This window comes from Elaeis guineensis, chromosome 5 (genome assembly GCF_000442705.2).
Source record: "Elaeis guineensis isolate ETL-2024a chromosome 5, EG11, whole genome shotgun sequence".
NCBI classification, from domain to species: Eukaryota; Viridiplantae; Streptophyta; class Magnoliopsida; order Arecales; family Arecaceae; genus Elaeis; species Elaeis guineensis.
The window spans coordinates 13,655,006-13,682,474 of NC_025997.2; the positions used below are offsets into that span (position 1 = coordinate 13,655,006).

The 27,469-nt window shown below is 35.5% G+C and overlaps 1 protein-coding gene across 4 annotated transcripts; it reads left to right on the forward strand.

The window, feature by feature from the left end:
- The first annotated feature begins 859 nt into the window (after positions 1 to 859).
- LOC105044934 (uncharacterized) lies at positions 860 to 27,469 on the forward strand. Of its 4 annotated transcripts, none has more exons than XR_012141379.1 (7): positions 860 to 1,237; positions 14,797 to 14,981; positions 17,990 to 18,105; positions 18,205 to 18,405; positions 18,719 to 18,817; positions 26,466 to 26,741; positions 27,040 to 27,469. XR_012141379.1 is itself a non-coding variant. In XM_073257578.1 (7 exons), exons 4-7 carry the CDS (start codon positions 18,334 to 18,336, stop codon positions 27,143 to 27,145), a joined length of 366 nt encoding a protein of 121 aa, XP_073113679.1. In that variant the 5' UTR covers positions 860 to 1,237; positions 14,797 to 14,981; positions 17,990 to 18,105; positions 18,205 to 18,333; the 3' UTR covers positions 27,146 to 27,469. The 4 variants fall into 4 exon arrangements, 2 of the variants coding, with proteins under 2 accessions (XP_073113679.1, XP_073113680.1); XR_012141380.1 differs by having other exon boundaries at positions 26,560 to 26,741; XM_073257578.1 differs by having other exon boundaries at positions 26,653 to 26,741.

Sequence of the window (27,469 nt, forward strand, 5' to 3'; positions counted from 1 at the left end):
AGTATTGATATTATTGCTTAACTATATTGGTTGATAATATTGGTATCAATATTATTGGTTAATGAGAGAGATCTGAGCTATCTACGGATCTTCTGAAATGCATTACCTAAATCTCTTATATATATCTAAAATAAAGGTTCAACGTATGTACAACTCATAAATGCTAGTTTTAATGATATCAGTATTAATAGTATTAATATTATTGCTTAACTATGTTGGTTGATAATACTGATATCAATATATAAGTCATTATTAAAATTTATTATTTAATATATAATTGAATTAATGATATCAATATTAATGTGTTTGGCTATCATTAAAGTTCATTACCTAATATGACTAAAAAATTAATTATTGAAGTCTTTAATTTATTACAATTTATTAACTTTCATATTATATTTTAAAGATAATTGAAAAATAAGAAAAACATATATCTTATGCATTCAAGGAGAATCGATATTAATGTCAAACTCTACGGAGGTTCTTATATATAATTTCATGTTCATTATATAAATATTGATATTAATGATAAAAATTTTTATCCAATCACCATTAAATATATGATAAAAATTAATTTTGAAGTCTTCTATTATTTTATTATTTATATTATTATATTATCTTTTAAAAATAATTTAAAAAATTATATTTTCATCTCGTGTACCAATACTTATGATGTTGACACAAATAACCATAGTTTTGCCACGAAATTCTACTTATTTGTTTGTTATATTTGTAGAGTTGGTCCATGTATTGATGATAAAAATTTTTCATAAAAATTATTTTTTAATATGTAATAAAAATTTATCTATTGAATTTTTTTTTTATTTATTATAATTTATTAGCGCGTATTTTACATCGGTGCAAAGTGCAATATTCCAGATTTGCTTTCACGTGTATAGCACCCGCCTAGGGTATGTTGGCAACATCTCGTGACACGCGCTGGGATCCACGGATATCCAATGTGGCAGCGGTGGCGGTACGGGGGAAGTCCGCTAGCGAATTCCCTTGCAAGCTATAAAAGGGTTCTAAAAAAAAAAAAAAAAAAAAAAAGGCAATCGAGGCAAATTAGACTGGAAAAAAAAATATTTCCTCAACGGCTTGAAGTCTCCAACGGATCCGTCGGCGATCCTCGATCGGCGATCGGCGATTTGCTTGCTGATATATTTAGCGATAGCTTTCTACTATCGGAGGAGAAGAGCGAGAAGCAGGAATTCTTTCGTGGGATCTCTCGCGCCAGGTGTGATTTTTTAGGAGTTTTCTCGTTTCCTCAATCAGTTCGATCTGATTCATTGTAATGTACTTCTTTTTTGGCATTAATCGATTGGATTCTTTTTTTCTTTTTGCTTCGAAGATCTTTAACAGTTGTTGTTTCGCGTGCCGATTAAATATCAAAATCTTTTGCCAGATCGGACGCTAAGTTTTTTTTTTTTCCTCTAATGTTTTAGAACTTATATGGATATTCACATGATATCCAAAGCCTTAAGATTATTGCTTCTGGCTTCGATCGCGTGCTACCGCGGATAGCAATTCTTTATTGCTGTTTTTGTTGTTGGTGGTGGTTGTGTCTGTGTTGTTGGTTGGATGGGGGATTGGAGAAGTACGGTGGGGTTGCCATCAACACAAACTCGAGTTCTCCTGGGTGGAAAGGGATGCCACTCAGCTAATCTAAGGCTCCTTATCTTTCTTGATTAGTAAGTTGGATTTGGATTTTGGAATATAATGGCTCAAGATGATGCTATATCCTAGGTTTTGTGTATGCCTGTTGAAACTGCTTCATGAAAATATGATAAACATTAATAAATCATCATAAATTTGAGAAGAAAATAACCTTGTCATTTAGCAATTGTAAATTGAAACTGTTTTCTCTCTCAGAAAAAAAAGAATTGAAACCAGTCATGCCTATATTTGTACATGTGTTGTTGCCTTGCTTTAGTGCCACTACTCTTAAAATTATAAAAAAGAGCTTGGTCAAGGCTTCTAAATGTGTTCTGTGTGTTTTAACTTAATAATGCCTGATGCTTCAAGTTGTATGTGCAGGAAATTACGAAATAAAGAATTATTTTGTATAATTCACAGATGGCATGTACAAATTATTTTTTTACAATCTCTTCCTAAATCTTACGGACCTGTGAAACATACTGCTCACGTGAGTTGCCAACTAGTGGAATGGTCAAGTTGGTATAGTTCAGGTTAAAACTACAGTGAATTTTAATCGACCATAAGTTGGCTTTTTATTAATACTTGTTCTTCCATAAGTAATTTTATGGAAGTTGAAGGAATGAGGAAGCATTACTATTGATAAGTGGACGAGAGGTTCAAAATGATCACAATTCTATATTTGGTTTTGCCTCAACTTTTAGGGGGGGATTTGGGGGACGACAATTGAGTGATTCTAGATATTCTAAATTTTTTCTATTTTTTCTTTATTATTTGGCACTATCTACGCTAAGGTTTTACGTCCCGACGGAATGGGGAGTGTCCCGACTGTTCTGGCCCATTTTTATGACAAAACGGGACTAGAATGGGGTTGGAACTCTGAAACCCATCCATGTGAGAGAGAAAGAAAGAAAAAGGAAGAAAGGAAGATGAAGAAAGAAAAAAGGTAAAAGGAAAGAAGAAGAAGAAAATAAAAGAAAGAAATAAAGGAATAAGAAAAAAAAAAGGAAGAAAAGAAGGAAGAAAGGAAAGAGAAAGAAGAAAAAGGAATAAAAAGAAAGAATGTAAGGGATAAGAAAAAGAAGAAAAGGAAAAAAAAAAGGAAGGTAGAAGAAACAGAAAGAAAAGGAAGGAAAAAAATAAGGAAAGAAAGAAAGAAAAGAAGAAGACGAGAGAGAAGAAGATATTTATCGGGATGCATGATCTGGACTACTGCCAGGATGGCATGGGGCAGCGATGTGTCCTATTCCATAGGGATATCAGAATACCTCCATCCCATGGGATTTAAAACCTTAGTCCATACCACTTGAATCATTATGTACTAAGACTTAAATTATAAGGATATGGTAGTATGAGAACTAGGACTATAACCTATTAGCATTAATGGTTGATCACGCTTTCAAAGGAAATGCTGCAATTTGTGTTAGGAATTTAATAACTAGGTTGCTAATCTAGTCAAGGAATATATCATTATTAGAAAGTTGGGGAAAAAACATAAACCAACCCTAAACTATTGTAGTGGTTAGTGAATAGTGAGTCACTTTATTGCTTTGATAAGCCCAATTTTGAGCCTGTAAGCTCAGCACATGCTTAACTCTATTTATTTTATATACTAGCTATTATTATAATTAGTTGTCTAAAAATCTAGCTTTATGGATTGCACTAGTTTTTAAATACCATAAGAAATGTCCATGCACAAGCCTTTGATGTTTGCCTGTGAATTTTGAAAATGCCAGTCATATGGCATTGATCCTAAATAGGATCAATATCCTGTAGGTTAAGTCAATTATGAGGCTAAATAAACTTATTATTTAGAAGGGCCACTTGAACTTGCACCTAGGGGAAATAGGGCTGTCACTCCTACTTGTTGACGTGGAACCTACCCACACTTGATCTCGAAGTTGACCCAAACCTATAGACTTTTGGTTTGGGTATGGGTCTAAAGATAAGCCCATCAAAAATATTGGGTTGGGTCTAGGTTCAGTAAAAAGTGTACCCCACCAACCCAGACTGAGCTTAGAAATGATGATTTACTCAATGTTTGTTAGACATGTATTTTTGTATATTTTCATTCTTTTAATTTTTCCATGAAATATAACGACGAATCTTTATGTCTTCCACCAACATCTATCGGCTCCTCATGTCACTTCTTGTTGATGTCTCATTACCTTTCTCTTATTGTTTCTAAATTTTTATTTGTGGATCCATTCAATACTTGGACCCAAACTTGACCCATAGTCCAATTCAGTTTGAACCTAAGTTATTTGGATTATGCTTGGATTGAAAATTATGATCCATTTTGTATGTTGTTGGATGCATGTTAGTATGTTACTAAGTACCCTACATCAAAGGAAAACATGCTTGAAGCTAATGTACTATTATTTTTCTCAAGCTTCGTTGAGTTTAATTTATCATTTCCTTTTACTAATAACTTACATGTTGCTGATCATCTAGTTGATCAATGTATGTATGATTATCAATCAAGCCTTATACAGAATGGATTGCAAATATAGTCTACTTGTTTTATTGTTACTTTCTTGCTTAATATGTTCATGATATGATTAAATAACCAATTTATACGTCTTTGTTCTGCCTTTGTCTAGAATATGCTGGACTTGGTTTGACCGACGTATTTAATAGATCTATAAAATAAATATTAAGTTAATCTAATCAGGTTTGGATGGAAATGTATTCACTTGGATTCTGTTTTCTATAAGTAATTTCACAAACAACCAAACAACTTAGATACTGTTTGGTAGGAGATGATATTTCACATCATCCCAGTGATGCGAGTTAGGTGATGTGATCACTTTGTTTGATATTATAAAATCCCATCTAGTGATGAAGGATCCAGTGATAAATTTAGTGATAGCATCATTGCATATTCAGTGATGCTATCACTATTTGCATCTATGCAGTGATGCTATCACCACACATATATGCAGTGATGCTATCACCACACATACGCCAGGTGATAGCACATCATTGGGTATTGATGATGTGCTAAAGTTATTTTGAGATAAAAATGTCCCTAGTCAATAAGTTGGAGAGAGAAGAAAAATTCTTTTCATCTCTTTCTTTTTTTTAGACCTTTCATCTTCAATGACACCTTTGATATTGATGGTCAAAATTGACTAAGCCTAGCCAAGCCCGATTATATATAATATTATTATAATATCATTTTAATAGTCTAAGAAAAATAGATATCTATAATCATAATAATAAATATTACTACTACTACTATATGTTTTTTGAGAAGTTATGAATGAAAAATGTTTAATCAAATTGTGTAGTAATTATTACATACTAATGTATAAGGCTATTTATGGTATTTTATATATTATCACTATCATTACTTGGTGATATACCAAATACAGTGAAGTTCTATTCCTAGTGATATTTAAGTGATATACTAAATACAGTGATCATACATCACCTTGGTATTTGCATATCACCCCAATGCTCACATTACCCCAATGATCATATCACTGATGATATACCAAACAGCACCTTAGGCGTTTTGCATCCTAACTTGATGCCTAAGCGACTGAAATATTTCAGATTTATTCCCAATACAAAATAGGAAAAAGATTAAGACTTCCAAGTCTTCAGGATCCTCTCGATTCCCGTTGATTTGACAAAGATAGAATTTGATCCCGAAATCGAGCATGACGATGAAGCGGTTAGACTCGTAGAGCACGAAAAGAGCTTTTGAATTGGCGTCTTATAAGCAATTATGACTCGGATGAGAGAGTTATGTCAATTTTAGCTCGGTGGAGTCAAAACCTGGCAAGGTCTGGCACAATCAGCTTGATGTCTTATCCTTTCAGGTTTGGTCCATCAAATCAATATATACCAGCTAAGATGTCTACATCATTCACCCTTTATTTGCTTTAGTCACAAAAAATGATGCAATATCCACTTGGGGTGGCAATATCAACTTGATCTGCAAACAGCCTATTTTAAGCAGGTTTGGATTTGACATAAGTAGGTTTCCATCATAAATAGGTTCAACTTATTTGAACTTATTTATTAAATAGGTTAGGTTCAGGTTGAGATCTTCGACCCATTTAACCCATTTTGACCCGTTTAATAATTGGATTGGATCATAACCCAACCCATTTAACCCATTTAAGATTTGTTTAACCTATTTAAAACTTGCTTAACTTATTTTCTGTCTTGTTTAACTTGACCCGCTTAACTTGTTTAACCCATTTAAATCTATTTAATCCATTAAAAATCCACCTAACCTATTTAGCCTATTTAACCTGAGTTGACCTATTTATTAAACAAGTTATGTGGGTTAGGTTGAGTTGCTTATTTAATAAACTGGTCAGATTTTGGTTGACGAATTTTTGACTCGACTTGTATCCAACCTGACTAGTATTCGACCTGACCTGATCTAATTGCCACCTCTAATATACACTCTTAGTGTTATTATGAGGGAATATTGCATTTCAAAAGTCCACGGATGATTATGTTTAGATAGTTACACTTGATATGACCATTTTGGTCATTAAAGAAGGTGCTAGAATATGGAAAGATTCTTGGGGAAGATATTACAAATGGAAGTGGGTTCTTCGAGAATTTTTTGATGGGGAAAAGGAAAAGCATTATCTACCCAACCTTGGCTGGCTGGGGTTAATTTGGTATGGAAGCAAAGCTGTTTCCCTTCTCCTTAAATCATAACCTAATGCTAGCTAGGCAAGGAAGATTCTTTAATTAAAGGCTGAACTACTGAAGAATAAGAAGATGTCGATTTCTATTTAAGAAGGGGCGATAGGAACAAGAACACAAGCTTTTAAGGCAGAATAAGCCTACTTCCATGAAGGAAAAAAAGAAAGGGCTTATGGAGGGTTTGGTTTTACAGAAAGACTTAGATTTAAGTAGCTAGGGCTGGTTGATAAATAAGAGGGTGATGGATAAGGCTGGCTCGCAGGTTTTTGTTGCCTTTGTCGCAAAATTTTAATTTTGTTCCTTATCTGGAGCTCATCGTTCCTGGAGGAATTTTTTTCTTGCCTATCTTTGGCTGCTTGTGAGGATGCTTCTATTTGACCTATTTGACCCCATGCTTGTTCCCTTTCTCCTTTCCTTTATGTTTATTTATAGCTCCAAAAACCAACCAAAATGAAATGAAATTGTTTCAAAGTCTTACTCTTTCTTGACAATATCAATATCATCCTACAATTCCTTTTCAAGCCTCCATAAATTCATCCAAACATATTTGGAATCACCAAAATTTGAATTAGTTCTTGGTCAGACAACTAAGTCAGTAACAATCATGGCCTACCATACCCTTGCTTATGGTCAAGTTGGTGGTCCTACTTAGGTATCATCATCCTGTGTGTTTAAGAGGTTGCTAAGAGACTTAGGGATAGTTTGAAAAAGAGCAATGCTTGTCTTCATAGGTCATTCTTTACTATATTAACTTCGAAAGAAATGATCAGAGAGGAGGACTAGGCGACACGAGAATTCATTAAGTGATGTGCATGCAATATCACTAATATTGGTAATATTCCCAGCCACCGATATAGGGACATAGTTGATTCCCTTTACATATACAAATGGTCGTGACTAGCGCATTCCATAAACTAGTTTACGACTCAACTATGTAGGATTTTGAGGTTGCCAGTGGAGTGTAGCTTGAATTACAGCAATGAACATCGATGAGGTATTGCGCCGAGCAAGCAATCTTTCATAAACCACCAGAAGAGGGGGTAAAATAGCCCAAAAAACATGGTTTCCCATCTTACTTTATTGCTATTTGGGTAGTTCACAAAAACCAACTTATGTCGCGAGCCCACATGATTGTGGGTTAATCAATCAAGGAACCAAGAACTTAATTAACATTAAGAACCTTTCATACTATGAACAAGTGGTGCAGCTGAACATGCGCAAGCTCCTTCTAATGAAAAAAGAAAATGGAAAGATTTATAATCTCGAGAAGCTTTCAACACTGTGGGACAATTTGAAAAGGAGTCTGTCTTTCTTGTAGGCTTTTTGTTCCTTGAGAAAGAATCTCTTCCAGGTTTCATTAGATTAAAAAATGATGCTTCCTTGGTCGTGTGGAACATGGATGAGCATTATGTCATTCCTAGAAGTGATCCGATTGGAAGAAGTGTTATATGAGGACTTAGAGATCAAATAGAAAATGCTTCTTTCCATTTCTAGTGAGCCACTTATTTCTCTGAAACAAGAGATCAAAGTGATTTTCCTCCTTTTTCCCAAATAGTCGATGAACTTAGACCATTGGGATTCTTTGAATAAGCTGGAGTATATACATGGAACAGTGGTGCAAAAACCTTTTCTCAAGATATCTTCCTAAGTTTCAAGAAATCATTGCTCTCGATCTTGTTCCCTTGGTGCGAAAGCAGTTGGTTCCATAGTTTGATAATTCAACTGATTCCAAGTACTCCATCTCCATCATTGCATATAGGAATATAAAAGGTAAAGAGCATAAGGCATAACTAGAAGAATTGGATAAAATATACAAACTTGTCTGGTTGAGACATTATTTTTTGAAAAAAAAACCCTCCAGGCAGAAAAAGGCTCCTTTACGAGTAGTAGAAGAAGAATTATGCAGAGCTATCTTGACCAACGTTGGGTGTTGGAAGGGCCCATGTGGAAAGCAGTCAATAGGCAAATAGGGGTTATTTGTAATGATACATCTTAGGAGCATAAATGTAAACATCACTTGTTTTTATTATTAATATTTTTGAAAATATTAATTTACTTGCTATCGATTGGTATTTCGGATAAAGTCAAGTTTGAATTTAGATCAATGACAATCTTGCAATGACCATCACATGGATTCAATAATTATATAATGTGAACTCATGTTTCAGATACCCTTGCCTTCGAGATGCAAAATTTTAGATCTCTTGGTTCTATTAAGATTCACTATTTATTGAGAAGAAACTAGTATAGATTTTGTTTCCGCAAAAGAAGCCAAGCATTCTTGCCCATGTTTTTGGTCTTACAATTTTCTTTGTCCCCTTTGGAAATTTGCTTGGATGGACACTTCTGCTTGTACTCTAGAGTGATATAAACAAATATGGGTGATTGATGGGCCCTGGTAAACTATAAATGCTTTTACAACCTTTCCTTTTAAATTGTTATTGTTTTTACTTCATCATTATCATCCTAAACTGTCTTTTCATATAAAAAATTGGCCAACTATGGAGCATGGTTCAAAGTTGAAAAGTCCTAATCAAGGATCACCGACTTGGAATCGGACTCCGTGCCGATCGACCGATGGGACAAGTCGGTACGTCCTTGTATCGAACCGTATCAAGCCCGAAATGACACGGAAATGGAAGATGAATTGGGATGGAAAAGAGAGAGAAAGAGAGAAGGGGGAGGAAAAGAGAGGGAGGAAAGGAAAGGGCGGTCAGCGGAGACGCTGATGGTGGCCACCAGAGGGCCGTCAAGGTCTTCGGGCTCTGCAGTCTTTCGTGAGAGAATGAGAAGAGAGAGAGGGGAAGGGAGGGGAAGACGGTGAGAAGGCTGCTAGATGACTCAAAATGCTTCAGTGGCCACTGCGGATTTGAAATAGGAGTTAAGCTGGCAAATCCATTGCTGGCTTCACTATGTATTTGATTTTTTAAAAATCTGATCATGTTTCGAACAGCAGCAAAGCCCTTGTTTCGAACAGCAGCAGCCATGGGGATGTTTTGGCTATCCGATAGCCACTCAACAGTCCTTCGACAGCCTCCTCGCCTCCTTCTTCTCTCTCATCTCCCCTTCCTTCCCCTCTCTCTATCACTCTTTCTTGCATTTTGTGGAGGACTGTGGAGACCCGAAGGCACAGCGGCCCTCCAATGGCCTGCGGGCCATCGTTGACCTTTTTCTTTCCTTTCCACTTCTCTTTCTTCCTCTCTTTCCTTCTTCCTCACTCCGTCTTCACTGGCATTCTAAATCGGACGTCCGAACTGCACTGGTTAGCTGCCGGTATAATTTGGCACACCTCAAACTATCTGGTTCGGGGCGGTTCGATAAACCATGGTCCTAATAGATCAAGCAAATTTTGCTACCGAACATGACTTAGTGGCAACCTTAGAGATTGGTGCCAAGTTCGTGGTACGCAAATTTAGGCAAGCAAGGGACTTGCCATGAAACCCCTACATGACCAATTGGTAATTGAGGGGTTTATTTTAGTGATCACAATTTTGGCTCATGAAGTCAAGGGACAACCTTCAGAAGATCTCCCAAATGGAATGAGTCTCAATGAAGAGGGGAAGATTATAACTTTTGATATAGGAAGATTTGCTCATCTCAAAGCACAGATAAACCAAAGAACCATATGAAAAGAAGCCCATGAATTTCGTTTAATTGATAAACAGAATTCATCAATGCTGCTTTGATGGATAACAATATGCTATCTATGATCATGGCAAATTAGATACACAAACAAAATTTCCCTTTGCATTGCTATGGGTTTTGCAATGTTACCCAGACACGGACATTTTTTGGGTTTTCTCGTGTCCCATGGTGACATAATATGCTATCTATGATCATGGCAAATTAGATACATAAAGAAAATTTCCCTATGCATTGCTATGGGTTTTGCAATGTTACCTAGACATGGACATTGTCTGGGTTTTCCCATGTCCCATGGCGACATGATATGACATGCCAGATACAGCATGACATGTTGCAGATATGCATCTTTCCCGAGCCCACGCCTCATCTGAGTACCTTATCTCAAGGACTACAATCAAGCACATCTCCTCATTCTCATAGACAACAAGGTTGTGCTTGTCATCTTTCATTCATCCATGATGAAGCCATGGAATGGAAAAGAATAAAAGAAAAACCTAAAATGGATAAAGAAGTGAGATGAGGGAAGAGCAGTGAACAGAGGGAAAAAGGAAACATAAAATAATAAAAAGATAAGAGAGAGAAGAGTGAACAGAGTATACCTTTCTCATCGCCATCACACTTTTAGGCCATCCTCCACACCTTTGAGTGGCAAGAGCATTCTTCTTTTCTTCTCCTAGCTCTTTTTGTCACAGGAGGTTAATGGAGGGGTACTACTGCTCTTAAGTGATGTCTGGGACTTAAAGAGAATTCCTTCCATAATGGTGATGTTTCCAAGTTAATATGGGGCCTAGCATCTAAGCATGTGGCACATCGGCCAAAAACCGTGAACAAGGGCTCAATAGATTTTTCAAATTATTCCTTGAGGTTAAGTTAATTTAGTATTTTTGTTTTCTTTTTCTAATTTAGGACTATTGGGATATATATATATATATATATATATATTTTTTAATCCTACTGGTCTTTTTCATGTCACCATGTCCTTGTATCCACATTTTTTTTACATTGCCATGTTGGATACTTTAGCAAACTTGGACATTTGACAACTGTGTCCCGTGTGCAGGTAACACTAAGGTTCTGTATCGTAGATTAAAGGATATATAAGATGCATGTGTTTGCGTACAACAATGTATTAGTGGCAATTGAGGATTAAATGCATTCTTGCATTTCCTTTTGATTGTGTTTTTTTTTTTTTTATCTCTAAAAAGTGCAAATTTATGAAAGGCATATATCGCTTGGTTATTATGTAACATTAATTGCTGCTGCATGACATCAAGATAGGCAATTTGTTTTCCAAAATATGAGGGTTGCCTATCTTAAATGATGCACAAAAGATTTGAAGGATCAAATTTTACTATATTATAGGTTTCAAAATTATATCAATTATTCAATTTTATTTAAACATCAACAAATATTGAACTTTACCAGTTTAATATGTGTGATGTGAACAGATGTCTTGTGAAGAATAAATCCTTAGATACAGTTGCTTAAGCCATGTATAAACAATCCTGAAGAAGCAAAATGGATCTCCCATGCCTTCTCTTCTTTATCGTCCTCGAGTGCACTAGTGTAAGATAAGTCCTAAGCTCTAGGATTGTTATTTGATTTTGTTTCCAGTTTTAGAAGTTGGGATCGGTGAATGACCAGAAAAATGAGCTAGGAAGCATGAGTACTTCAAATCGTATGTCATGTCTATGTTATATCCTTGTTGGATATCGGTATTCATTGGATACTTCTCGGATACACATCTAATACTTGGTTAAATATCCTGTTTTTCAAAATTGGAAAGACACTTTGGATAAATTCTAGATACATTCTAGATGTTTCTTTGACCTCCAAAAATGAGGGAGAGGGTTATGGTCTAGAAATAGCGACTACTGATGTGCTTGTAAAATTTAGTACCACCATATAAAGTATGGACTATGTTATTTTTATAGCCTACCATGCTTTATGTATGTTTTTCTTTTATATACATCTATGTATTTGTGCATATATAATACATACATACATATGTATATACCTTGACATATCCTAGAAAATGAAAGACAGGGCCATCACCAGCAGGGATGGTCAATCCATTTTTCTTTTCTCTCTCTTCCTTCTTTTCTTTTCTCATTGGGGATTCTGAACATTGATCACATCCCTCATGGTCTTAGGATGAGCAAGGGAAGCCAAAGTCCTGACTTCTTTCATTTTTTGAGTGGGGCTCCACTATAATAGGTGGTCTTCTCTATATGACTTGGCTAAGTTGTGGATTTGCTATAGTCCTCCTGATTCCATTTCATTCTTGAGTTGGGCCGTATTTTGGTGACAAGTGACTTGGATATGTTGCGGCTTCACTATAACTTATAATAGAAACTAACACCGCAAAAGTAACCATATACAAGGCTCAATTTTATACAGGGATCCATAAGTCACTCTGAGGCTTGCTGTTAAGCCCGTTACACCTAAATTCAATCCTTTAGGAACATTGATTCTACGAAATTGTAGAACAACAAAATAACAAAAAAAATAATCCTCTAAAAACTAAAATATTTAACTCTAAATTTAATCTAAACCCCAGATGCTTTATCAGATAAATATGATATTGTAAAATTCATGATCTTGTAGATGACGGTGCATCATGAGAGGTGTTGAGAAGAACAATCAATGCCAAAATTCTAGTTGGCTTATATGAAGTCATTATGAGAGCATTCTTCAATCGTAGATGGGAAATTCATTTGCTATGGGAGAGCCACTGTATAAAGTTCTCTGTAGGGCTGAAATAGGTTGGATCAAGCCGTGACCGGACACTATGTCAACCTAGTTAGTCCTGATTCAACACAAATATATAGATTCGTGGGTTAGGACCAAGTCAGAAAGATGACTTGCTTGAAAAGTTGGGTCAGGTATGGGGCATATGTTTTCCTGCTGACCTGGCCCACATGCTGATCAGGTCTAAAACATTTTTTGACCTGGCCTTGTTGGATCCAATCCAATCTAACTTAATCCAAAATATATGATTTTAGAATCCCTAACCCCTCTTTCATTCCTCCTGTTCCATATTTAGATTTGTACATTGGATATATATATATATTATATATATATATATGCTATTTATCCGTTAGGTTTAGCAATGTTCTTGTCCACAAAGTTGGTAGTAGAAATCTGTATTAACACCTTTTTTAAAAAAAAAAAACTTTCTACTTGTGATCTATGTCATTATTAGTTTTCCTTTTAGATATACAATGAATATGGCACTTTTTAATCTTGAATCAGCACTGAATCTAGAATCAACTTCGTCCAGGCCTGAATGTAATGGGTTGGCTTTGGTTCATGGTTGATGTGACCCAACCTGACCGGGCTGGTCCATTGACTGTTATAAATTGTGAACCAAAAGAAAACCAGGTGGGGTTTTTGTCATGTTTGACATAGTCCCGACCCAACCAAGTTAGGCCTTCTTTTCATACAAATCTTCAAAAAAATGCTGGAAGTTTTATTTTCAACCCTAGAGATTGGTATAATAGTTATTTCATTGTTGCTTGTATTTTCTTGGGGGAGATAACTTTTTGATAGCTTATATGTGGATCATGTGTATTTGAACAATCTTCACATGTGGTTTTTCATTGTTTGTCTAAATGCTAGATGTTGTTTTTGCAGTTCATCTGCAACAATATACTCAGTTAGTTAGATACCTAAGAGCATTTTGCCTTGGTCTTTCTTAATTTTTTTTTTAAAATCTCTATAATATTCTTATTTTGCTGGCAGATTCCATCATAATTATTTGGGCATTCCATGATTGTTGATGGATGTATCAGTTTCTTTTGTATTCTAGTGTAACATGTATGTTATGTTCATATATATGTTCTTTAACTTGAGTCATTCACAATGTGTAAGCGCTTTATCAATAATAAAGTGCAACTATTTTATACTTCATATGCATCAACAAGTATCATCTGGGATTGTTTGCTTTCTGAAATATTGCATATCTTTTTGTACATATTTAATTCCTTCTCTTATCCTTTCCTAGAATCAATCCCTAGAGGACAAAATATTTCCATTTTTTTATTACTTAAAAACCTATATTTATTGAGTGAGTTGTTGTGAGAGGTTTTTATGATTTATATTGGTGAGAATCAACTGTGACATCATTTGATGTTTGTAAGATCACTAGTCTTGAGTACCCTTTCTAGAGATGCAAAGGGTCTGCTTTTCCCTCCACTTTGCTTGAACTATGACATGTATCTTCCTGTTTTTTTTTTTTTTTTGTCAGTATTGTTTTGTTGAGCTTAGCTCTTGGCTCTCAGAATGTTAAAAAAAAAAAGGTTATTCAGATCTATGAACAATATATAAGGATTAAGGGCTTGCTAATGTTTTGACGTTTATTTTGTTATCCTATTGCTTCTTTTACCACACAATTCTTGAGCTCTTTTTTATGCAAAATTTCATTGATAAACTATTCTAAGGGCATTTATGTATTCAGTTGCTTTTGCACTTGGCATGCTTCTTTAAGAAGATTTCAAAAGTAACAAGGGAAATTTTCAAAGTTACCCAAGCATTATATGTTATTGTATCATTTGGCTATTGTGCATTATGTTGTTCATGCTTCTTGGTCTTCTGTGATGAAATATGATGGAAATGTTCTTTAAAATGCATTCTGTAATCCAGGAACGTAGTTTTAAATCAGCTTAATTCTTGTTGATCTATTTTTACTTTTAATTATAGTTTTGATCTTTATCTTATATTTTGTTCTTGGGATAGATGCAAAGAAGCAATTCAATTTAAGAGTAATCTAGCTGTTTCTTTCCTTCCCAACTAAAATCTTGCCTGATTAATTTTCAGGATTCAAGTTGAAATAATATGCATGAGGGATGCATGAAAACTTATGCCCCTGCTGTGGATATAACTGAAAGTCCAGTGTCTGAATTCTGGAAAGGAAGACCTCCTGAATTTTCTGCTGGTGCAGCCTTGAGTAGCTGCAAATTTGAGGCTCAGAGAACGATCCCAGTTGTCCTTCATTTGCGAAAGTAAGATTTGGTTGTAACATAGTTTACTAAGCTTTTGGAGTGTCTGTAAAAGCTGGAAACTATGTCTATTGCTAGCTTCACATGTCTGAAATTTATGATATGACTTGTTTGCTAAGCATGCACCCAACTTGATTTTCGATCCAATCCATGCATAGCATGGGTTACATTAATTAGGTCTATGCAAGTCTTATGTAGTTAGCTGTATTGTTAACATAATTTGGTCCCACATATCTCAATAAATATGGTGCCGTCTTGTTAAATGTTTGATTATGTTAAGCCTTATATTTGAAGCCATTCAATGCATTGCATTCTAAGCATGAGTGGTTAATGGCTTGAAATCTTGTTGATGTGCCACAATGGCTATCTACGAAGATCAGTTCCTTTTGGTTTTAAGTAGGTACAGAAATGTATGTTACAATCATTATATTTCTACATGGAAAGCTAAAAATAACTTTTTTTGGCTAAACTGTATTTGATACGAGTGAATAATTTAGTTTCTACTTTGTTCATATGATTCATGCTCAGTTTTTTGATTCAGTCGGTGTATCTAAGCTTCTTCCGGTTAGAAATATGACTCTTCTGTTAGACTATCGTTTGGGACTTCCTTGCAAATTGAACAAGCTTGGCCTTGGTAGCAACACAGTATCCTGCTACACTTATTTATTTTTATTTCATTTGTTTCTCCTTGCATATGTTCAGTGTATGGATTTTGATGGTAGATTTTTATTTAATAATCCTGGTCTTACTTTCATATGTCAGTCTGTTTCTCTTGCATCTGATTTCTTTTACACTTCAATACACATAATGCATCTGTATTTCCAGTAGATGCAGCTGGATGTTATAATCCACAAAATGATATATAGGGATATTATCATCTCCTGTTTTTGTTCTGGGTAGACAGAGTTGTTCATATTGCATTACAATGTTGTAACTTCGATGACTGAGGCCACATTGATCCTCTGTGATGGTAAATAATGTTTTGCTGCCTTAGCTATATTGCTAACAGATGTTTCTCGATTGCTTCTTGTGGAGTACTGCAAAATAAGAATTTCCATTTAAGCATGATCTTGCAAGACTTGAAATGCACCGAACTTGAGCATAAGTATATTCTTAGAATATGAAATAACTCACATTAGGTAAAATTAAAACTGAAGTGGACGATTAATACTACTGGGTCCACATTGGACCTTAGTTGATCCCCTCATCTCAAATGATCAGTGGCTTCACTGGTTTGATATGAATTTAAATGGAGGTGTAGCTTTGGCAGATCACCAAGAAGTCCAGCATGCTTACAGCTTGCTGCCAAATAGGATCACCTAAAGCCATGCTGTCAACTATACCCCAATTATCAAAATATGCTGATTTTCATGACTGTTCTGCTCTTCCTATATTAATTCTTGTTAAATTTACTGTGTTTGTACCATTGGTTCATAGCCTCAGCTACTCTATTTCGTTATGTCATTTTCTTTCTGGTTCCTTGTCATACTACTGACTACTGAGTCTGCCAGCACTCTTTTTTTGGCTTTAAAACTATGAATACCCACTTTTAATCAATCATTTTGTCATGCACATGCCCAATAAGAGAGGCTATGTCTTGCAGATTCAGAGGGTCATCACCCTTTATGTCTTAAGGATGATTGAAAATAAATGCACTAATGTAAACAATTTTGACTAAGACTGTTATGATTGCCTGACATTGTTTTGCTGTTGTCACTATCACTCTGCTACTGTTCCGTGCAAGTCTGACTTGGGACTACAAACATAATGTTCCATCTTTGTTGCCTACAATACCCAAAATAACAAGGAACCACTGGAACGTATGAAATTGTTCTAGAAGTACTTAGAATTTGATAAAGCTCCAAGACCCTCAGACATCGCAAGATCCCCACAAATCTGTAAATCTTCCACACTGGTGCAGGTTATTAACTGCCTTCCATATTCTTGATGACAAGTTCATTGTAACAGAGGATTGTTTTTGGATCTGGTAATATGAACTCAATGAATATGACGTAAAATACATGTGGATACATGAAGTGCTGCCAACTATGCAACTCTGTTCCAGTTGTTTTCTACTAATTTTCCTTATCAATTCTCCCTCTTGCCTTGTCTATATCTTTTTGGCTCTGCTACTTTGGCTTGGCTTAGTATTTATCCTGACAATTAGGGATTCTAGGTTCAAAAGTCATTAAGACTTAATATCAGACCTTGTCTTGAGTAAGTACTCATTGCTATTAAAATTTCCTCTTTTCTTGCTCAAGTTTTCTAGATAATCTTTTCTTTCTTGTAGTCTAGCAAAATCCTTTGCCTGTTCTGCATACATTCTTCTTTTAAATTTTTTTCCTATGACAATTTATATCTGCTAGGAACTTTTTATTTGTGCTGTATGAATTGTAAGGATGATACCAAGTTACCAACATTGTGCCAATGCTCTTCAAACAGTGTGCTTCTCGTTGGCCCTTGCAAGCCAAGCATGGCATCTTATCACACAGTTTAGTTTTGTCTTGAAAGTTGAAGAATGCTTTTTTTCTGGTGGCTCTGTTGATTTTATGGTTTCACATACTATTTAACATTTGGCATGAATAATCAGTCAGGCACGAGACTGCTAATCTTTCAACCAGTAGTGAACTTGCTTGCCTGGAGCCCATATAGTGAGTAGGCATGAACATGGACCATTAGGCTCTCTTTGGTCCCTGTAATTTATTTATGATATGGAAAAATTAGAAATGAAGTTTGTTTTTCTGATGGAGAAAAGGAAATCATTGTGAAAAAGCTGCACCTGTAAAGGGGGTGTGAATCTGGAAGCTCATAGCTACAACCAGGCTAAAATGTAGCTAGCTTTCGTATCCTCATATATATTGAATATTTCATTGCTGTCATGGGTTAGATTAGTGGGAAATTTCTCTGTTATGCTGCCCTTAAGATTTTGGAACTTTTTCTCTGTTATGCTGTCCTTAAGCTTTTGCATCAATGAGGAAGTTAATGATACATTCAATTGATGCTCTGTTCAGAGGCAGCTCAGGTTCTTATGCCTGGGCACAGGATGGAAGCAGCTTCTGGTGTTATAGCAACTAAAGCTTTTGGCTGTCACCATCTTGGAGGCCCGCATTTGCATGCATATAATTCTGTAAATTCTAACGGAACTTTGCCAACTTGAGTTTTATTGTGGGAATAATTCATCAGAATCTTCACAAGAAAGCTTCTTCTAACACTTCTATTTGTTCAGGTTCTTGACTTGATGGATCTTCAATTATAGGCTACAATAGCTAGCCTCAACTCCTTGTGAGAAGTTGTGCTGCCAGGTTGAGGGAGGGGAAATTGGATTTAAATTGAGAATTTGGTGTTTCCAGAGGCAATGGGAACTGTTGAGATCACTGTGCTTCTTTCTGGTCCTGGAAGTGCAAGTCTTGCACTGCATCAAGGATATGTAAGTTAGCATCTCTTATTTAAATTACAAACCAAAGCCATTCATATGTGCATGCAGTTTGCATTATCCAACTTAAGCATGATAGGAATGTGTTCCATAGTGGCATGATCATGAGTCTTTGGAGCTAAAGCATGTATTCAGTTACAATTGTTAAATGATAGATACATGCCAACAGTATCCAAGGGTCAGAAGAGTTACTTTAGATGGTCAACAATGAGTTTATGTTAGCTTTAAGGCTAGTGTCATATATAAAACTGTAAACTTAGTTTGAAGGAATAATTAATAATTGACTTTTTTTTTTTTTTTATCTCAGTGTCTGCATAATGGCTGTTGCACAATCCAAAATGTGTTCGCTAGCTCAAATGGCTGCAAATTCAAGTATCAGAGTTTGATCCACACTCATTTCCACCAGGCAAGCTAAACTTTTGCAAATAATATAGAAATTTGTTAAGCTTTTTGCATATATCTTAAAGCAAGAAAGTGAGTCATTTGCTAGGTCTTCATATATGAGTCAGTTTGGGTTACATTGATTTGACTGTATGTCACCTTATTGATTTTAGCTTTGTCACGCCCCGAACCCAACATCCGGATCGGATATGTGATGGCCGCACACTCCTTAGAGCAAGCCCTAAAGAATATGCAAAGCCAAAAATATTTCATTACAACCTCAACATCCATAATATCTAATTTCAGTAATAACTAGTAAAATTTGCATAATTATAAATTAAATTCTTTCAATCCTCTGATCAGGTATCATGACACTATCTATACATCTGCTCATCCGCAAATCCATATCACAGCCAATCATGAGTATCCTGTAACTCTGAGAAGAAAAAAAAAGATGAAGAGGTGTGAGCTTTACAGTCCAGTAAGAATTCCCATATCACACTGATATAATAATATAATCTGAAAATAAGAATAAGCAATAAAACATAAAATTTCATGTTCAATATTCAGAATAATGCAAACATCTATAAATTATCTGTCTTGTCAAAAGAAAATGGATGAAATACTTTTGTTCAACGATTGTTTCATGTCTTCTCTTTCAATTCTCTTTTCATAATCACATGATTTTTAATCTTTTTTTTCTGGTTCTGGACTAACCAAGTCTATAGCTCAGTCATCATCCGAATCAATTTTCACTTAAAAGCCTTTTAAGGCTGTCCCAGGATGAGCTCCTGATCGGCTGTCCCACGTATGAAAGCCCGTGAGAGGCTGTCCCAGGCATGAGCTCCTGGCCGGCTGATCCACCTATAAGCCAGTGGGGGCTGTCCCAGGTATAACTCTTGGCGAGCTGTTCCACATGACAAGGCTAGTCTATACCATCTCTTCTTTTCATTTAATCATTATGTGTTGATTTCATCAAATCAATTCCGACTTATATTATGATCAATTTAGATATGTCGTATCCATATAATCATGCCATCAATCTCTGATATACATATATTGATATAACATACTCATGCTCAAAATCACATAAGCAAATAATGGTATCTCGGATATAGCAAATTCATCGATCTCAAATCCAACGATGCAAAACCAACGATGCAAGATCAACGGTAAAATAGCATATATATAATGGTGATCATGTACAGGGATTCTTACCTTTACCAGTGATTGATCTAAATACAAAAATCAATGTTCTTCTTTGATTTATGAATTTTTCTAATAAGATATTCCACTCGATATCTTATGCAGACAATCATCTCTTCATGACTCTGATCAAATATAAAAATCATATATAAAAAAAAATTACCGATAATCGATTCTGATAACATAAATCTAGGACGTCTCCTAAGATTATCCAAAATCGGGATTTGTCTAAGTATCTGGACCCTCCATTGGTCCACAAGACTTCTAGAGATAGAAAATCCATGAAGAGAGAAAATTTTAGAGAGAGAAAATGAAGAGAGAATTTTCGTACTCTTCAGATAAAGCAATCATGATCGAGATCATCAGTGGTCATATCAGGGTAACTCAATATAGATTAACCATGATCGATGTTATAAATTTCGAATAAGGATCGGGTTGGGATCCAATCTACTACACAAATTTTGAAGCACTCTCAGGTCATATTTTCATCTCAAGTTTGTCCTAGGATCCGTGATGCAGTTAGAGAGAGAAAGAGACAGAGTAAAAAGATCCTAGAGAGAGAAATCTTAGAGAGAAAGTAGAGAGAGAATCTAGAGAGAGAAATTAGAGAGAGAAAGGTAGAGAGAGGAGAGAGAAAAAAGTAAGGAGAGAGAGGAGAGAGAAAATTCTCTCATTCTTCTTTTTCTTTTTCTTTTTTTCTTTTCCCTTTATTTTTTTCTTTTTCTTTTTCCTTTTCTTTTCTTCTTCTTCTTCTTTCTTTCTTCTTTCTCTTCCCGACCGAACAGAGGACGGACCGAGGGGGCTCGGTGGCTCGGCTCCGGCGAAGGGCGGCCAATACCTTCAGAGAAGAGAGATAAAGGTGACCCGCGGGTCCTATCCTAGGGGTGAGATGCCGCAATCGATGGCGTTGGTGGCCGAAAAAGAAAGGAAGGTGATCCGACCGAGCAGGGATTTCATGATTCATGGAATTTCCGACGATCCCGACGGCCGACGAGAAGTCTAAAACCATGGGAAGAAAGAAAAGAGGGAGAGGAAGAAAGATTGAACCCTTACCTGAACTCCGGTGGCCTCTTCGACCTCCGATTTCCGACGAACACAAGAAGAGGGTGCCGCGGCTTCCAAGGGAAAAAGGGGAGGAACTGAGCTCAATGGTCGCCGGTGGAGGCTCATGAGGGAGAGGGGAGTCTTATTTATAGAGGGCCCTAGAGTTTTAAGGATCCTAGAACTCTTTTCCGTCCGGGAGTCTTCTTCCCATTTCCTTTTTTTTTTTTTTTGGTATGGGCTTTGGGCTTTTATATGGGCTTGGTCCAAGGCCCAAAAGGGTCGGGTGTTACATTCTCTCCCCTTCAAATAATTTCGTCCTCGAAATTAAATTACGTCGTTTGAGATATATTCTAAAAAATTTACATTCATCATGTTATTCTCATGTTTTCGATAATGTCTTACATATTATTTATTTCTCATGATCTTGTTATAACAAAATTATTTGAAATTTCAAACCCATCCCTTCTTATTGATTTCTCAATTTTTTCGAAGAACCGTAACATTTTGGACTAATAACAGAACTATCAAGCTATTAACAATATACTTGAGATATTTTTGGATTTTTTTTTGGCATTATCTGCAATGAAACAATCCTACTGGCAAAAATTGTCCGACTATGATTAGATTAGGTCAAAATCTATAGCATCCCTTCATTATCCATAAAATTCTTCTCTATTTGCAACTAATGTATTCCATCATAATATCTTTTGAATCAAGAAATTAATATTTTAATCAATTTAATCCACCACGCTTTTGCTGCGCACTCTTATATTAATTTATCAAATTATATAGGTTTATCCAAAGATAAGAATATCTTTGTATGTTAGATCAATCAAAGGTAGATCCAACTTTCAAATTTCATATAAAATTTAGAGCAAAATTTTAAGTTTCTTTATCTTTATTGCTCCTTGGGTATAGCACATTAAAATTAAATTTTGATCAACTTCCTATGTTTAAAATCATTGTATAAGCTTCATCACTCCTCAAAAATCCAACATATCTGAAATTAATTAGAGTTAACCTTAGATTTACCTTACAATCATTTAGACAACTTCCAAACCAACTTTTCTTTGTAAAAGAATTAACTCCAACTTAAACAAACTAGAAGAACTCAAGTCAACATCTTTGTAAATAGAATCAACTTAGTTATTTCTTGTAAAGCTCCCTTCATTACAACCCTTAGCATCAATAGATAAATCCATACAAATTTTTGTCCCTTATATAAGTTATTCAAAATTTAACAATAACAAAATATCTTAGTTCAACTCAGAAATCTGAATTCTGACTTGAATTACAGTCCACAATCTTCAATAATCACAAGAAAAAAAGAAATCTAATCCAAAGATGGAAATACAAATTATTACAGATTTCATCATAATCTATATATTATACTCTAACAAAACCATTTTCTTATTCAAATCATTAAAATTCCTTAGATCCACTTAGAAAAGCAAATTTTTGACTTGAAATTCAATGCAATTTAAAAGATCAAAACAATCACATCCAAATATGATATTTTGAATAACCAAAGATTTTATCAAGATATATATCTTATATTTTCATAATAAAATTCAAGTATATTTTTCATCTAAATTCGAGTTCATATATGATTATGTTATAGATTCAATACTCAAAAATATTTCTCTCTCATATGATACAATTCTTTCTTAGATCATATCCTAATTAACTTCCTTTAGATAAGTCCAAAACTTATAATACTCAGACAATTATCATCGAAATTAGAAAAGTTATCATGATCTTCAACCATATAAGTTTAGCATTCCAAAAATCATCGAAAACACTCAATACAACACATCAATATCTCCCTCTTCATTCTAAGATCAACACTTCTCATACTTAGGTCAACCCTACTAATTGGAATCTAAGATATAACTCGTTAATTCTATTATAGACATCATATGCTACTTATGCATAAATTCCATCATAGTATCTATTGATTTGAAATCAAAATATTGAATTTTTTCTTTTATGTCTATCATATTCCTTATGATTATAACCTAACTTTAAATATCACTAAAGTCACAATCTTGAATAATTATAACCTTAAGATCAATACCACTTAAGTCATATTCTCTAGTGATCATAACCTAAACTCTAATATCATTCTATCACATCCTTAATAATCATAATCTTAAATTCTGATATTATCTATCATACTCTATTGATTATAATCCTAGAGTTTTGATATCACTTATGTCATAATCCTTAGTGATCTTAAACCTGAGATCTGGTATCATTCTATCATCTCCTAATCACTTGTATCATAGTCTTCAAATTATCATAACCTGAGCTCTGATATCATTCGGTCACATCCTATTGATTTACATAAAGTTTTGATATCACTTCATAATCTCTAATGATCTTAAACCTAAGCTCTGATACCATTCTATCACATCCTAATTACTTATATCATAATCCTCAATGATCATAACCTAAGCTCTGATACCATTCTGTCACGCCCCGAACCTAACATCCGGGTCGGATACGTAATGGCCGCACATTCCTTAGAGCAAGTCTTAAAGAATATGCAAGGCCAAAAATATTTCATTACAACCTCAACATCCATAATAATATTTAATTTCAATAATAACTAGTAAAATTTGCATAATTACAAATTAAATTTCTTCAATCCTCTGATCAGGTATTATGATAGTCTATATATACATCTGCTCACTTGCAAATCTATATCACAGCCAATCATGAGCATCCTGTAACTCTGAAAAGAAAAACAAAGATGAAGGGGTGTGAACTTTACAGTCCAGTAAGAATTCCCATATCACACTGATATAATAATATAATCTGAAAAGAAGAATAAGCAATAAAATATAAAATCTCATATTCAATATCCGAAATAACGCAAACATCTATAAATTATCTGTCTTGTCAAAAAAGATGCATCATCATATGTTAATGGGTGAAATACTTTTGTTCAACGATTGTTTTATGTCTTCTCTTTCATTTCTCTTTTCATAATCACATGATTTTTAACCTTTTTCTTTCTGGCTTTGGACTAACCAAGTCTATACCTCAGTCATCATCCGAATCAATTTTTATTTAAAAACCTTTCAAGGCTATCTCAGGATGAACTTCTGGCCGGCTGTCCCATGTACGAAAGCCTGTGAGAGGCTGTCCCAAGCATAAGCTCCTGGAAGGCTGTCCCAAGCATGAGCTCCTGGCCGGCTGATCCACCTATAAGCTAGTGGGGGTTGTTCCAGACATAAGCTTCTGGCGAGCTATCCCAGGCATAAGCTCCTGACGGACTATTCCACATGATAAGACTAGTCCATACCATATCTCTATTTTTCATTTAATCATTATGTGTTGATTTCATCAAATCAATTCCGACTTACATTATGATCAATTTAGATATGTCGTATCCATATAATCATGCCATCAATCTCTGATACATATATATTGACATAACATACTCATGCTCAAAAGCATATAAGCAAATAATGGTGTCTTGGATATAGCAAATTCATCGATCTCAAATCCAACGATGCAAAACCAATGATGCAAGATCCATGGTAAAATAGCATATATATAATGGTGATCATGTACAAGAATTCTTACCTTTACTGGTGACTGATCCAAACACAGAAATCAATGTTCTTCTTTGATTTATGAATTTCTCTAATAAGATATTTCACTCGATATTTTATGCAGACAATCATATCTCTTCATGATCCTGATCAAATATAAAAATCATATATGGAGAAAATTATCGATAATCGATCCTGATAACACAAATCTAGGACTTCTCCTAAGATTATCCAAAATCGAGATTTGTTTAAGTATCTAGACCCTCCATTGGTCCACAAGACTTCTAGAGATAGAAAATTCATGAAGAGAAAGAAAATTCTAGAGAGAGAAAATAGAGAGAGAATCTTCGTACCCTTCAAATAAAGCAATCATGATCGAGATTATCAGTGGTCATATCAGGGTGACTCAATATAAATTAACCATGATCGATGTTATAAATTTCAAATAAGGATCGGGTTGGGATCCAATCTACTGCACAAATTTCGAAGCACTCTCAGGTCATCATATTTTCATCTCAAGTTTGCCCTAGGATCCGTGATGCAGTTAGAGAAAGAGAGAGAATAAAAAACCCTACAGAGAGAAATTTTAGAGAGAAAGTAGAGAGAGAATCTAGAGAGAAAGGTAGAGAGAGGAGAGAGAAAAAAAGAGGGAGAGAGAGGAGAGAGAGAAAATTCTCTCTTTTTTTTTCTTTTTTTTCCTCTTTTTTTCTTTTCCCTTTATTTTTTTTCTTTTTCTTTTCCTTTTCTTTTCTTCTTCTTCTTCTTTCTTTTCTTCTTTCTCTTCCCGGCCGAACAGAGGACGGACCAAGGGGGCTCAGTGGCTCGGCTCCGGCGAAGGGCGGAGGCATGGTCGGATGTCCGACAACAGGTGGAGGCGACGGTGGAGCCAAAGATGGCCGGCGACAAGGTTTGGCCGGCGAGAAATCAAGAAGAGATCGGAAAAACAAGGGACCGCCGCTTTTTCTTTTATTTTTCGGTCATTGGCTGGTCATCGGCGGTCAATACTTTCAGAGAAGAGAGATAAAGGGACGAGGGTCCTATCTTAGGGGTGAGACGCCGCAATCGGCGGCGCTGGTAGTCGAAAAAGAAAGGAAGGTGGCCCAGCCAAACGGGAGTTTCATGATTCATGGAATTTCTGGCGATCCCGACAATCGGCGAGGAGTCTAAAACCATGGGAAGAAAGAAAAGAGGCAGAGGAAGAAAGATTGAACCTTTACCTGAACTCCGGTGGCCTCTTCGACCTCCGATTTCCGACAAACACAAGAAGAGGGTGCCGCGGGTTCCAAGGGAAAAAGGGGAGGAACTGAGCTCAACGGTCGCTGGTGGAGGCTCGTGAGGGAGAGGGGAGTCTTATTTATAGAGGGCCCTAGAGTTTTAAGGATCCTAGAACTCTTTTCCGTCGGGGATTCATCGGAGAAGAAGACTCCCATCAGGAGTCTTCTTCCCATTTCTTTTTTTTTTGGTATGGGCTTCGGGCTTTTATATGGGCTTGGTCCAAGGCCCAAAAGGGTCGGGTGTTACAAGCTCTAAGTGTTGGCTTAATTTGAAGCAAAATAAGTTGGTATTCATAATTCCATTAGGTGTTTCAGAAAGAAAGCTACTGCAGGGTTTTGTGGAGTTTCTAAGTTTAGCTTCAGGCATGTCTTTTTCAGTTTTTTGACAGTGCTTTATCAAAAATTAATAAATTCCCCAGGTCCTATGCAGTGAAATTGGTAACAGATTTTTTTAAATCTCTTTAATGTTTAGGAAGTAATATAATTGAATAAGCATTTTATATCATATTTGATGATGTTTTTGTAAAATGCCTATCAACCTAGATGCTGATTGTACTTTCATATTTAATACTTATGCTAAATGCAGAAGAGCCAGTTATAGTAAATGATGATTTTTGAGGACAGAGCCAATGGAAATCAATCATTCCTTCCGAGTAACACTTCGGCTATTAAATTTTCAGGAGTCATAGGGACATCATGCATAAGTTCTCTGGATTATGTGCTCATGATATTGTAATTAATGGAAATCAAAAGACTAACTTATGGAAAGGCAGGACTTGGTTTTTCTTCCCGATATTAACATTCTGGACAGCTTTGCCTATGAGGACCAGGGTTTGATCCCAACTTGCCAGCACTTGAAAAGGTAAAATTACCTGCCATATTGAATTTTTAAATTTTTTGTGATTTATCAACTGCAAGGATATTTATTCACTGGCACCGACAATTATTTTAGCCCAAAATGTTATTTGTTTACATCATGGACATTTGTTTTAGACGAGGCAAAGTGTTTTCACTTGTCACATGGATACTACTCTCTCTCTCTCTCTCTCTCTATATATATATATATATATATCACTTGTGTACCATGGTTTTTCTTGCGTTGATAATGAAAGTGGATACTGTTGTTTATGGATAGTATTGAGATATAGCTTGTGTTGCAGATTTCCTCTCAGTACATACTCTGTTCCGGTTTCCATGCTAAATGCTGCATGGTTGAACTCAAAAAGCAGCCATCATGGAGTTGGGAGCTCACAGTGTAGTGCTTGAAGGGGATTCATTCACTCTTGCGTGCTGGATTAATGTTGCAAGCAAGGCTCAACATTCCTTTCTCAGGAACATCAAGAGAGCTGGCGCAACCTTGTTGGAATTTTGTCCACAATTTTTGTGAAGCAAATCAGGCAGCTGACTTTCTCGCCATGTTTAGACTTAAAACTTTCCTCAGCTTTCTAATGTGACCTTCGCTGATTCTGTTGTCGATTGTTTTCTTAGATTGCAATGTTGGGGCCTGATTCCCCCACTGGGAAAAAAACAAAAAATCTACCATGTAGTTGTGATGTGAGTAATCTAGTCATGCATCCTTTACAATGATAA

Coding starts and splice junctions, on each gene's coding strand:
- LOC105044934 (XM_073257578.1), top strand. CDS start 18,334: ATGGGAACTGTTGAGATCACTGTGCTTCTTTCTGGTCCTGGAAGTGCA. Junction 18,406..18,718: donor TTGCACTGCATCAAGGATAT/GTAAGTTAGCAT, acceptor TTTTTATCTCAG/TGTCTGCATAATGGCTGTTG. Junction 18,818..26,652: donor TCCACACTCATTTCCACCAG/GCAAGCTAAACT, acceptor ATGGAAAGGCAG/GACTTGGTTTTTCTTCCCGA.